The sequence below is a fragment of the Clytia hemisphaerica genome, unplaced genomic scaffold, assembly GCF_902728285.1.
Source record: "Clytia hemisphaerica strain Z4C2 unplaced genomic scaffold, Clytia hemisphaerica genome assembly, whole genome shotgun sequence".
Classification (NCBI taxonomy): Eukaryota; Metazoa; Cnidaria; class Hydrozoa; order Leptothecata; family Clytiidae; genus Clytia; species Clytia hemisphaerica.
The window spans coordinates 1,236,961-1,251,588 of NW_027103289.1; the positions used below are offsets into that span (position 1 = coordinate 1,236,961).

The 14,628-nt window shown below is 38.2% G+C and overlaps 1 protein-coding gene across 1 annotated transcript; it reads right to left on the reverse strand.

Annotated features, from left to right (window-relative positions):
• Positions 1 to 1,550: 1,550 nt before the first annotated feature.
• Positions 1,551 to 2,371, reverse strand: LOC136810173 (putative uncharacterized protein DDB_G0282133). Its single transcript, XM_067066746.1, has 2 exons — positions 2,368 to 2,371; positions 1,551 to 1,996 (listed from the first exon to the last, which is right to left on the reverse strand). Exons 1-2 carry the CDS (start codon positions 2,369 to 2,371, stop codon positions 1,551 to 1,553), a joined length of 450 nt encoding a protein of 149 aa, XP_066922847.1.
• Between the last annotated feature and the right edge of the window lie 12,257 nt (positions 2,372 to 14,628).

Sequence of the window (14,628 nt, forward strand, 5' to 3'; positions counted from 1 at the left end):
CAATGTTGCCAAACTTTGCAGCTTTTCCGCTACGCTTGCCTTTGAACCAAGATTTGCTTGTGATTCAAAGAAAAATGTCCGGTTATTCATAATTTTAAATCACACAGGCTTCGGTAGTCTGAATCGCAGACCTCTACAAAACCCCAGGTAGTATTGTTATAAGGAGCACAAATCCGTTAGTGGATGCCAGCAGCCTAAGGGTAAGGCTTCGGTTGGTGGAAGCGTTGCGTAAAATAAAAGCGCACCTGTCACCGGTCGTCCGTTGATGGGGGGAGAAGCGTGTTGCGAAAAACCGCAACGTTGCGGAATGCATCTTAGTACAACCCGGGTAGATTGATAAGCGGAGGTATTCAAAAGATTCCATAATGGTAGTATAAGCAGCGAGGTGGTGTCAGGTGGTCCATTTCTTCGTTTTCGATAGCCTTTTATTTTTCAAACATCCTAGGACAGTACAGCTTTTTATTACTCTCTGGTAAGTAGGTAAGAACATTGGATATGGAGTCTTTTCCATTTGCAGTTAGTAGAGGGTTAGGGCGATGTCAGTCGAAATTTACAAACTCATTTGCAAAAGGCCGAGATTAATAGACCTTTTTTTAAAGAGGCAGCCATGTTGAATAATTATGTACTCCAGCATAACTAGCCGTATTGTATAAGGGTTGCGAAGCGATCCAGACTCCACCTCAATTCGCATGTTGCTAGCAAAATAAGAGACACTCTAAAAATCAAGCCGCTATTATAGAGACAGGGTCGTAAAGAGCCTTAATGCCCCAAACACACCACATAATCCACGGCGGCACAACACCCGTCGCCGCCCGCGCATCATCGCTCTTTTTTTCCTTCTAGTTATTCTAGTGTAAATGGTGCCTTAATAAAATCGAACGATATTCGTCGAACGATCGAACATTCATTTTTATTCGAATCACGAATCGTCTGTCGATGAAATCATCAAAACATAAAAATAAAACAAAAACAAAAATGTTCAAAGATAGCTTGTTGGTTCTTGGGCAGTTTTGATTTATTTCTTGACAAATTCGACAAATTTGATTACCTCCGTACTTCTTTATCATAGAATATCCACTTGGTTTTGCAAGGTAAGTTTCGTTCTCTAACAGTCTGAGAAATCCTTCTTGTTGCACGCTTAACTTCCGCGGGCGTAAACTTGTAATTATACGCTTATCAAAATACGCCCCGTGCAATTGCACGTTTAATTTTCCGCCCTGCTTAAGGAAGCTTGAGTGAAATAGAGGGGTTCAGGAAATTCGAAATCGGATGAATTCAGGTCGTAAGTCAGATTGTCTTTGTCTGTGGTGTAGAAATATTTTTCTTCTCTGTCTTTGTCATGAAGGACAACTAGGCCATCATCACTGGTCCTTTTCTTATATTGTATTAATTTACTGATGAACGAATTTGTGTATGTACGTCTTGCGTCTGTTCTGTCCTTCAAAACATCAGCAAATTTTTCCCCACGATGTACAGCACCCTCTTTCTTTCGTGCAACGATCGATACCTCTTCTCCATCCTTATTATAAACAACCACTGATTCTGGTGCCTTAATTTTGGCATTTTGGATTGCTGGGTTGAGTCTCGACCTTCTTGGCTTCACAGGTATGGCATTGCAAAGGATCCTTGTTGGAATGGAGGTTGATGCTGTTGAGGTGGTGTTTAGTGGTGATGTGAAAATTTGTGATGTTGATATGTGCGGCAACTGGGTTGATGTTGATATGTGCGGCAACTGGGTTGATGTTGATATGTGCGGCGACTGGTGGGTTGATATTGATACGTGTGTCGACTGGGTTGGTGTTGATACGTGTGTCGACTGGGTTGGTGTTGATACGTGTGTCGACTGGGTTGATATTGATACGTGTGTCGACTGGGTTGGTGTTGATACGTGTGTCGACTGGGTTGGTGTTGATACGTGTGTTGACTGGGTTGGTGTTGATACGTGTAGCAATTGGGTTGATGTTGATTCCTGTAGCGATTGGGTTACTGTTAATCCCTGTAGAGGTTGAGTTGATGTTGATTGGGTTGTGGTGACGTGTAACGTTAGGGGTGATTGATCAATTAAAGTAACGATTTCAAATACGTGTTCTTGGCTCATCTTTGTAACTGAAATAAAGTATATAAATAATATTTGTTTTATATTATGTTCTTAACTGTTATTTTAACTAGAAATGTGATCACATTCTCAGACTTTCAAGAACTAAAAACCAATTTATAAAGGATTAGATAGTTTTTTTTCTTATAGAATTCATTTCCACGAAATCAAACACAAGCCTTTAGCTTAATAAGAGATCTTGTTTGTACAATTCATACAAAGATACTTATAAAACTTTCCCTACTTAAAGTTGATAGGCAGTTTTTATATACACATAACTTCGTATTTTGTAGGAATAAGGATATAATATTATTTTAAAACAGAAAATTCATTTAAAAGGATCAAAAATCATTGACTGTATTCCTTTATCATTGAGGCCAAACTTAAGCAATGTAGAAATGAAGAAATAAGGTGCTATAGAGACAATACTAGATTAAGAAGATCACTTACTGTTTTATTTCAGAGTTTTGGATGAGATTTGAAAGGGTTCTCTGCACAAATGTCTTCAGTAGCAAGCCCAAATTCAAAAGAAGCAGTTTTGAAGAGTTTTCCAAAAACGTGTGTTGCAAGCTTAAACGCGGGTAACCGCACAATTACACGTTTTCAAAATGGTAGCTTGTTAACAAAAATCATAACCGCGCAATAGCGCGTTTTCAAAATGGTAGCTTTGTTAAGGCCAAAATCATAACCGCGCAACTGCGCGTTTTCAAAATAGTTAACTTGTTAAGGCCACAATTACGCGCTTACGCCTGCCTCTTGATTATTTCGTAAACGTGTAATAGCACTCTTAGAAAATTTACAAATTTTGCGTAAGAGTGTTATTGCACGACTAACCCGCGGAAGTTAAGCGTGCAACAAGAAGGATTTCTCAGACTGTCTAAAAGAGCACTCCTCCCGCCCGCGCGACTTGCAGAAACCTCTCATTGATTGACCTTAATTGATACTTGATGCTTGTTGTTAAAAGTCAAGGGATGATGAAGATCCTTTCTGTCACCATTTAAACTAATTTTTTTTCCATTTAACAGCAAAATAAACATTTAAAACCGGAGAACCACTGCTTAGATTGCTTAGATGCGTGCCGGCCCGCGCGGCAATTTGATCAACTTTAGATTCTAAGTCCGTGTTTCGGCTTCCGGTAATTTTGTTGCTGTTCACTGCTAGGGTACACCATTTTAAAACGGTATTTTTCGCAGTCCTAGCTACCAAATCGAGAAAGTTTTCGTGGCTTCAAGCCAAACCATTCAAGGTCATTTTGATAAAATCATCGGTTTGAAGATGTGATCTATATAGCAAATTTTATAGCAAATTTTCGCTTGGGATAGAAGTTAAAGGTACGTGCACAATATAGCAAAACTGCTTCGCTCATAAATTCGCTTCGCAAAAACAATGATACAGCCATGCATAATTTTTGAAATATGCATGATACAGTAATTATGCATGGCTGTATCATTGTTTTTATGCTGGAGTACATAATTATTCAATAATATGGCTGCCTCTTTAAAAAAAGGTCTATTCTAGTGTAAATGGTGCCTTAATAAAATCGAACGATATTCGTCGAACGAACGAACATTTTTATTCGAATCACAAACAGTCCGTCACAAACAGCGATATTTCGATCGCACGGAAGCGCTTCAAAACACCAGCTTTTTTGGAGTCTTGTCTCGTTTACCCAAACGCTTCAATCTCGCGTAGGCTTAGGGGTCAAGACTAGAACCCCCAATACGAGACATTTGCCTGACCGAAAAAAAATCATCATCATCAATTTTGTTTACTGTCAGAATCGTTTACTCAGTGGAAATACGCAACTTTCTGAAGTTTTGTTTTTTTTCGGTTGTGCTTCATTTTAAAAATAACGAAGATGAAAAGTTACCATCAATCCCGCGAGTAAAAAAAAGTATTCCGACTAGTCTACGAAAAGTGCGCTCGCGCGGCGAATAGAATATCTCGCAAATTAATATATGCATAAAACTGACGAAATCCTTTCTTTTTTATGCTTAGGTGACGTCACCATCGCTCCTGACTTGACAATGGAGAACCAAATTTGGCAATGCATAATTATTACGAGCGGCCGAGAAAGTTTGTGTGACGCAGAAATCGCGCGATAAACGAAGACCTAGAAAAACGCCCACTGAAAATTGAAACTAGGAATTTATTGAATATTTCACTGATGAAGTATCAAACTTTTTGCTTTTTGTAATTATTATAAATTCATAATTTTTAGATACTATTTTTTGAAAGTCAAAGGACAATTAAAGTGAATTAAGCTGATTGGGTGGATATTGGGCGGACAGGCGTTTTGCACGTTCCGAGATTGGGAATTAAACGAGAGTAAAAAACGGGGGCGTCTTAGTAATATTAATTCTTTTTTTTTTTTTCGCGAATGAAAAATGAATTTTAGATTTTTGAATTAAAGATATAATAATATAATATATTATATTTGATTGCCAATGCCGAAAGATATTTCTTTACTTTGCGAATAATCTGCTCTGTTGCTTCGCCACTTACCCCCGGATTGTTTTAGTAGACACTTCGCTCACGTAAATGAAAACACGTGTATATGTTGAACCCGACTGTGGACTGACCGAAATTATAATTTACATAAATTATTGTGGAAGTGAACACTTTAGACAAATGTTTGGGAAATCAAAAAGACCACTTTTGTGAGAATGTTGAATTTTGTTCATATGGCGGTTTGTGACGGACTGACAAATATCGTCTGTCGAAATCATCAAAACATAAAACCAGGGGATGTCAATCGAACATTCGATTGCCAATCGAATCAATCGAATTAATCGAATTTACTCGAATCCAATCGAATGATTGATTTTCGATTAGCCGAATTGATCAAACACCAATCGAATTCTAATCGAAACCAAAAAACATGTGAAATTCGATTGGTTTCGATTGAGTTCAACGAGCTTCGATTAACGTTCGATCAACTTCGATTAACGTTCGATCAACTTCGATTAACGTTCGATCAACTTCGATTTTACTTTAAAAAGTTTAAATTTTGCTGGGCTAAATTTGGAAGATTTTTTCATATTTCTGGAGTGTCTTACTACTGAGATAGTTCTGTGGGGGTTCCCACGTTATAAGCGAGCCGCACTCAATCAATCCGGCGGTTATTGGATGGCGGGGCTTATTGGGGGATGCGCTTATTTCGAAACTTGAGATTACGTTGTATCTCTTATATTAAGGGAGGCGCTTAAAACAGGGCGGTGGTATAGAGGAAATACGGAATCACGAAAAGCGAAATTACAGTAGGACGGGGTGAATCGGATACCCGTGGTGAATCAGATAATTTGTTTAATCGCCTCTCATACTTCACTGACGATATCTTTTTCCATTCTGTTTTTAGATCCCGTTCACTGATCGATCAAGCTATCGGAAAAATATGACTTCGAAGATTTGGAACATGTTCTTCGGAAATTGAAGAAGAAAACCTTCTGATTTTCGGACCCTTTTTTGAAATACCGAATAAGAAATAATGAAGCGACAGTGATTGGAGATTCCTTTGGCATTGTGTTCTACAAAAGCCAGTTGTATGCAATGTTTGATTTACTGAACGAGAAACAATGTTTATTCTTCGTATTTTCATTCTAAAGTTAGGGCGGAAAATTGTTCGCGTTAAAACGCGAATCGCTCATTTGCGCCCCAAGTTGAAGACGTTGTTAATACGGAACCGAGAAATGGAAAGGAGTTAATTATTGAATAATTAAAAAATATCAAATGCCGTCATCATGTCATTTTTAGTTACTGCCACACTATCCCAAGAGGCTTGTTAGTGTTCAGTAGCTAGGAATTTCCAGAAGGAAATAGTGGGAAGGGTAAGGCTACAAACACTTTACAACAAGATAAGAATATTTATTAAAGTAACGGATGCCGCGGTCTCTCGTCCTTCCTAGGAAATGTCTTTGACGAAAGGGATTATTTCTAAAGGCTTGATAATGAGACAGGGTACAGTATAAAGCAATACATAATTTCCCGTTCTGTTCCTTCTCTCGGATGTCTCGCATCCCCTGAGACAGGGGTGCAAATATTTCTGCAAGTGGAAATTGGAAAAAGGGGCAAGAAAGTATGACAAGGTGGAGCCCCTTCTTAGTGGAACAATTGGCAATAAATAATCGGCCCGGCGTCGATGGGCCCGGTGAGAAAATTTGCCCCAAACATTTAAGAACCTGAGAAATTTGTATTTTCTATATTCCTTACTGTTTTTTTATCCTTCATTTTTCCAAAAGGTATAAAAGTTCTCACCAGGCACTGAGAGAGACAATGTTATAAAGTATTTTCTTTCTCTAAGAAAGGAATAAAAAGTACATATTTTCCAAATAAGAGCTTAAAAAGTTTGCTGCCAACTACGAGTATACTATGAATCTGAGCATTGAATACCATATATAATTAATACTGTCTCCTGTCTTTGTGGCGAGTCCACGCTGGTTCTGAATTCTTTAAGTGCCACCGTAATGCCCCTGTCTCAGTAACTCGATGAAAACTTGAAATTGACCATCGGAGAAGTTATGAAACAAGTAAAACGTCACATACACCGGGTCTGTATTTGTAATCTCTTAATTCTCGCTGGAGTACGGAGAAATTCTCTTTTAAGCATTATTCCTAGAATTCATTAATAATTTTTTTCGATTCTGACCGGGTTGACCTAGTCGCAGTAGAGGTGTCAAAATACCGACAGTTCACCAATAGGGCCATAACCTTTGAAACAAATACTTTTGCTTGCTTCGTTAAATTCTGCGTCGATCGGTATACAATTTGTACGCACTTAATGCAGAACTAAGGCCACCGGAGCCTCTGAAAGTCAAACTTTCGATGAAATTCAATGAAGTCAAATTTCTGAAAATGGCTTGACAGTGAACGTGTTAGAGTTAGGTCATTCTTTGTAATTTTTTTCACCGGTTTCCATCGAGACGGGATCTGTGACGGGGTCACTGATACAGGGGGTGTATCATACGTTTTCTCTTATCATTTTATCGACAAATCTTAGAGTTAACCAGAACGTTATTGATAATCTTCTCCCATCTCTCAAGTATCTAAGATTGTTCAGTACCACCTGAAATAACGGGAAAACAAAAATATACGATGATCAGGTTAATTTCTCTACTCTTTTTATCGACTCAGCTATATCACACCCAGTATCAATTCAAAACTGGAAAAAGCTAGCTTTTCATAGGGCATTAGTAGAAGTCCAGTAGATACTTGAGACAGGGGTATTCTATGGACGCTAAACGTCAAAAAACGTTTTTTTATAACGCCCGTAAAACAACGGGATATGTACACTGATTTTTTTCGGGTGAATTTTCTATTAACCTAACCTAGCCTGTGAATGTGAAACAGGGGTGTGGGTATGCTAGACTCTTCTGGGGTTAAAAGAAATACGCACCTGCTGGGTATGATATTTTTCTGCTTTTAAATTCAATGCTATCTATCGTAACCGCGGAATATAACGACCATATAACTAACGACCATGTGTTTGTTGACTCTATCAGTCGATACTTCGATGAAAATTTGATATTTTCGTAAGTTGCCCAGTTTCTCTAATGCTCTACATTTTTATTCATTTATTTACTTCTCCCTTCTTATTTTCCTCTGGAACGAAATGCAAGCGTCAAATTTAAAAACAAACAAACTTGGATTTAGCTAATGTAGTCAGACCTTTGATAACCGTTTCATTTTCTTACATCGCACTTTCTATCGTGCTCCTCAACCAACACTTTTCATAGTGCACACTAATTAAACTTTTATTATCAATGATACTTAACGTACTACCCAAAATAGATATCCCTTAGGTATTACATTTTTTTGACGCTCCATCTAATGAATAATTAGGTAGTGAAAATTGCATAAATTGAAATTATAACTTCGGCAAAACATACTTTTTGAAAAATGGTATTGCTCCACCACAAAATATAGAAAGTATTTGTTTATGTTACGAATGGCGTCCCGTCAAATGCTATCCACTTCACCCCGAAACGAGTGACTCAATTTTGTTGTATTCGATTGAAGATTGTTCCTCGTAGAAGAAACTTTTGAAAATGAAATTTTCTAAACTCGCAAATTAGACCCCACTCGCCAAGTTCTGCGGTATATAACTAGGTGGTAGGTCTCGTCTGGAAGAGGCAATTTGCCCAAAACCTTTCAATTCTATCCGATTCACCCCGTCCTACGACGGTACAAAAAAACCGGAACAAAATTTGATCGAATGCCAATCGAACATAAATGGAATCAATCGAAATCGAATGCCAATCGAACATAAATCGAATTAATCGAATGCCAATCGAACATAAATCGAATTAATCCAATGCCAATCGAACATAAATCGAATTGATCGAACAATAATCAAACTAATCGAATCAATCGAAAAGTATATACAATCGAAGCTAATCGAAAGTAATCGAACGTCAATCGAACACCAATCGAACGGTAATCGAATCCAATCAAAAAAAAGATGTGAAATTCGATTGGCGTTCGATCAATTCGGCTAATCGAAAATCAATCATTCGATTGGCTTCGATTAAGTTCGATTGATTCGGTAATCGAATTTTTCGATTGACATCCCCTGGATAAAACAAAAACAAAAACGTACAAAGATGGCTTGTTGGTTCTTGGGCAGTTTTGATTTATTTCTTGACAAATTCGACAAATTTGATTACCTCCGTACTTCTTTATCATAGAATATCCACTTGGTTTTGCAAGGTAAGTTTCGTTCACTAAAAGAGCACTCCTCCCGCCCGCGCGACTTGCAAAAACCTCTCCTCATTGATTGACTTTATTTGATACTTGATACTTGCTGTTAAAAGTCAAGGGATGATGAAGATCCTTTCTGTCACCGTTCAAACTAATTTTTTTCCATTTAACAGCAAAATAAACATTTAAAACTGAAGAACCACTGCTTAGATTGCTTAGATGCGTGCCGCCCGCACGGCAATTATTATAAGTCCGTGTTTCGGTTTCTGGTAATTTTGTTGGTGTTCACTGCTAGGGTACACCATTTTAAAACAGCATTTTTCGCAGTCTTAGCTACCAAACCGAGAAAATTTTTGTGGCTTCAAACCAAACCATTCAAGGTCATTTTGATAAAATCATCGGTTTGAAGATGTGATTTATATAGCAAATTTTATAGCAAATTTTTGCTTGGGATAGAAGTTAAAGGTACGTGCACACAATGTAGCAAAAACTGCTTCGCTCATAAATTCGCTTCGCAATAAGAGACACTCTAAAAATCCCTCTAATAAAGCCGCTATATAGAGACAGGGTCGTAAGAGCCTTGATGCCCCAAACACACCACATCTGCACATAATCCACTGCGGCACAACAACTGCCGCCACCCGCCGCTCCCGCCGCGCATCGCTCTTTTTTTTTCCTTCTAGTTGTTCTAGTGTAAATGGTGCCTTAATAAAATCGAACGATATTAGTCGAACGATCAAACATTTTTATTCGAATCACGAATCGTCTGTCGAAATCATCAAAACATAAAAATAAAACAAAAACAAAAATGTACAAAGATGGCTTGTTGGTTCTTGGGCAGTTTTGATTTATTTCTTGACAAATTCAATAAATTTGATTACCTCCGTACTTCTTTATCATAGAATATCCACTTGGTTTTGCAAGGTAAGTTTCGTTCACTAAAAGAGCACTCCTCCCGCCCGCCCGCGCGACTTGTAAAAACCTCTCATTAAAAATGACCTTATTTGATACTTGATACTTGCTGTTAAAAGTCAAGGGATGATGAAGATCCTTTCTGTCAACGTTCAAACTAATTTTTTTCCATTTAACAGCAAAATAAATTTGCTTCGCAATAAATATTTAAAACCGAAGGACCACTGCTTAGATTGCTTAGATGCGTGTCGCCCGCACGGCAATTTGATCAATTTCAGATTCTAAGTCTGTGTTTCGGCTTCCGGTAATTTTGTTGCTGTTCACTGTTAGGGTACACCATTTTAAAACGGCATTTTTCGCAGTCCTAGCTACCAAACCGAGAAAGTTTTCGTGGCTTCAAGCCAAACCATTCAAGGTCATTTTGATAAAATCATCGGTTTGAAGATGTGATTTATATAGCAAATTTTATAGCAAATTTTCGCTTGGGATAGAAGTTAAAGGTACGTGCACAATATAGCAAAACTGCTTCGCTCATAAATTCGCTTTGCAAAAATTTTTGTTACCCCCCGTCGGACGACATTCATTTTTTAATTTTCTCTAGCCTTCGGAAATAATTTTTCTTTTCCAGTGGTGGTCGGAAATTCCGATAAAAATCCATGTACTTTTGCAAAATGCCTCGGAAATTCCACTCTTTTTTGCCTTTTTTAATAGACCTTTTTTCAAAGAGGCCAGACGTCCGCGCTTGATAGGATCGATCATCGGAACGGCTCGATGACGGATCGATAAGTGATCGATGGATTACTTAACAATCCGGATAGGAGATCGATGGAAGATTCAGCCATTAAAAAGTCTTGAGTATCGATCCTTCGTTGATCCGTTATCGAGCTAGTATTTCAATCGAGTATATCGATTCGTCAACGATCGTTAATCGATTCGTCATCGATCGTTAATCGATTTGTTATTGATCGTAAATCGAGTATAAGTCGATAGGGTCGATAAGATCGATAAAAGATCGATGATAGATCGATAAATAATCGATAACTAATCATAAGCTTAAAAAAATCTTGAGTATCGATCCTCTATCGATCTCCTATCCGGATCGTTAAGTAATCCATCGATCACATACCGATCCGCCATCAAGCCGTTCCGATGATCGATCCTATCGGGCGCGGACGTCTGGAAGAGGCCACCCTGTTGAATAATTATGTAGTCCAGCAGAAAAACAATGATAAAACCATGCATAATTATTACAATATGCATGATACAGTAATTATGCATGGCTCTATCATTGTTTTTATGGCTGGAGTATATAATTATTCAACAAGACGTCCTTTTTAAAAAAAGGTCCATTCAATTGCCTGGAAATTCATACATTTTCTTCTCTCGCCTTGGAAATTTCGAATTTTGGTGAAAACTTTTGCCCACGGAAATACTGTGTCGCCTGCCCCCTGTTACAGGCAAATTCTGGAATGGCCCAATTAGACTAGACCTGCCAGTCAAAACTTATTTTTCAAAACCTATGCCATTTGAAAGCCCTTATGCTTGCCTTATCATAAGAGAAAAAGTGAGGAGGCAAATTTTTTTAGCTCTTGAGATACCGTCAATTGCTCTAGCTTGCTGCTTGGGACTATCTGACAAAACATGGGTAGCCCAGACGTAATTAATTACAATTTTAATTGAACAGTTTGCAATTACCGAACTAATCGAACTTTGTTGAACTTAGGGGTCACTCACATATCGATTCTTCCCACGATTAACGTCAAATTGACGCTAATTTGAAACCCCCCACCCCCACCTCTTAACGTCAAAGTTCAAAAATTATCAAAAATTGATGAAAATTTTTTCACTTTCATTGTTGTTTCGTCAGCCATCTTTAATTTCGCTACGGCTTGCTCAGGCAGTTTACATTTAAAAGATAATGGAGATAATTTCTAAACTTTTTTCAGAAAGTTGCCAGAATTAATTATCTCCATAATCAAAATCAACAGAAAAGCCGCATTTCACAAAAAAAAGACCGACCGTCGGCGAAATTCAAGGGTCGTGCGGACTGTCTGAACAAAAGGAACTCGAGACGTAAACATCTGGCCGTTTGTTTTGGTTAAAATTTCTGTAAAATAGCGAAGCGAACGAATATTTAGGTATGTAAAAGGAGGAAAAGAAATATGGAAAGTAACATTTGTCACAGAATAAACTTATTAAAAATCGATATTTCTGGTAAAATTTCTTAGCGTCAAAGACTCTAACCCACCCACCCCTTCGCGTCAATTTGGCGTTAGTCGTGGGAAGAATCGATATGTGAGTGACCCCTTAATCGAACGACAAAAGTTTGATTAAATTCTTTAATCAAACTTTTCAAAAGTCGCTAAAATTGTGAGTATTCGATTAAGTTCAACAAAACATATATTACAACCTACTAAGGAGAGTTGTATCCTAATTTGGAGATTTAGGTATCCTAAATAGGAGAGCAGACACTTTGACCGGAATTTTTGAGGTTACTGCTTCGATCCGCGTTTGGAAAACTATGCAAACCTTTTCTTCATTGAGACTTGCACCACTGAGCAAAATTTCAAGTATTTTCTCTGGCGAGTTCCTCAAAAATTAACATCCTTAATAATCTGCCGTTCAGAGCCTAAAATTTTGCAAACACGAGCTAAATATTTGTTTTTCTCTTTACGGAACGTCCCGCTACGGTCCGATTTTCGCACAAAAAAAGCGTTTGTGTATGCTAGTTAGCACATTTGAGTGGTGTTTTGGGCTATAGTTTTGCATCCTGCCAGCAAAACTCAATGAAATTCAGTACACAATCTCATTTGCTTATTATTTACATCTTGGAAGTGGTAAGATGGCGCGGATGTCTCTGGTTGGTGAAAAATACAGGTTTTTTATTTTTTAGTATCCTAATTAGGATGTTGTTTGCTATTTTGGATACTTTTTGGACCTACCCCGGTGGGGTGGAGGTCCTATAAATTAACCCGTGTTCGTTAGTTAGTTAGTTAGTTCGTTAGTTACCAACTTTTCTCGAGATTGGCTCATTCAATTTTTCTGATTTTTTGCACAAAGGTGCATTACTATAAACCCTCGAATGTGACGGAGCCCGATTTTCGAAAAAAAAATTTTTCCGGCCGGTAGAACCGGAAATGTCCCGAAAAAAGTGGTTTTTTGAGATTTTCTCGAGATTTTATCATTAGTTTTTTGCGATTTTTTGCACATAGATGCACATTAGTACTGCCGAAAAGGTGTCGAAAACCGTTTGCCGAAAAAAAATTTTTTCCAGTCTGTAGAACCGGAAATGTGCCGGAAATCGTCGTTTTTTCACATTTCCGTCACATTTTTTCAACTTATTTAATTGTTTCTTTACAGAAAAATGTTCTTTATGATGATGCCCAAAACTTAGCATCGTTTCATTTCCAAAAAAATCATCCTTTGAATCCGAAGCCATTTGAATTTTTTGCTTCAGTTTTAATTTTCTCTGAATGATTGATTTAATAAAGTGTCGATATTATTTTTCTTTCACCGTTAAACATCGATGCGTTTCTTAATTGCTTTCTCCGTTCCAATAGATATATAAATCGAAATTTAAAATTATACATTACTTCCATTAAATTCTAATTATTCGTTTTATAAATAGGTAGGTCCATTAAAGTATTACTTGTTTCCTTGTTTATATCCAATTTAAGATACTCTCCTAAGTAGGAGAGATTGTTGAAGGTATCCTAATTTGCACTTGTTCTTGACTGTATTAAGTTCGACAAAGCTCGACAACCAGAAATGTTTGACAAATTCAACACAACAAAAAATGAACTCCTTAAGGTACAACCGTGGACGGCCCCCTGGGGTCCCGGCCGAGGTCCAAGGGGTCTAATTGGTGCCCACTGTTCAGGGGGTGTGACGGTACACATCTGTACCGTTGGGGGCCTTCAAAGTTCCTCAAAAGCCAGCAAAAATTGCCAAAAATGACCTCCTCAATTGAGGCTGCTACCAATTGAAGCCTCTACAGCCCTCCACAGCCCCCCATAGCCCTTCGGACCCCTTTGGGTACCCTCTGCCTTGCTCTCTCTCAAAGCCAGCATCCTCCATCAGTGCTCCAAAGCCTTTAAAAGGCTTGGAAAGGCTTGAAAATTGGCAAAAATTGGTCAAAATTGGTCAAAGTTCCTCAAAGCGTCGCCAAAAGCCGGCAAAAATTGGAAAATTGGCAAAAATTGGTCAAAATTGGGAAAAATGACCTCATTTGGGCACCACTGTGGACAGCCCCTGGGGGTCCCGGCCGAGGTTCCGGGAGTTTGATTGGTGCCCACTGGTCAGGGGGGATGTGAGGGTACACGCCTGCACCAGCAGGGGTGCTTCAAAGTTCCTCAAAGTGTCGTCAAAGGCCGGCAAAAAAGGCAATCGAATTACACGCAAGTGGAGCGGCCTTCAGTTGCACTGATTTTCTCAAATTTTTGTTCGATTGCGAACTTGACAAAGTTCAATTAAGTTTGATTAATGTAATCGAACTAATCGAACTGTCGAGGTCTCTTTAAAAAAAGTTTGATTAAGCATTAATCGGCCAACAAAGCTCGACAAAGTTTGATTAAAAATACCGTTCGATTAGTTTGATTAATTACGTCTGGGGTAACGCCTCCAGAGGAAGTATATAACACTGTGTGTGGGCACGGGCTAGGCAGCAAATTGGTAAAGTGCCGAACGTTTTTGCATTATTTCAAGTTACTTTCCATATTTCTTTTTCCTCATTTTATATATACCGTGAGTGGTCCTAAATCTGACAGCCCTGCCTAATTCCGACCCCCCAAATAACTGTTATGAAAAAAATTCTATGTTTACAAACATTCCCTCTCCAAGTTGAACAATAAACTATTGCAAGAACTCTTGAAACAAAACATCTAGCCTGGAAATCCAAGCGTTAAACTTTATTCACAGTCTAGTAT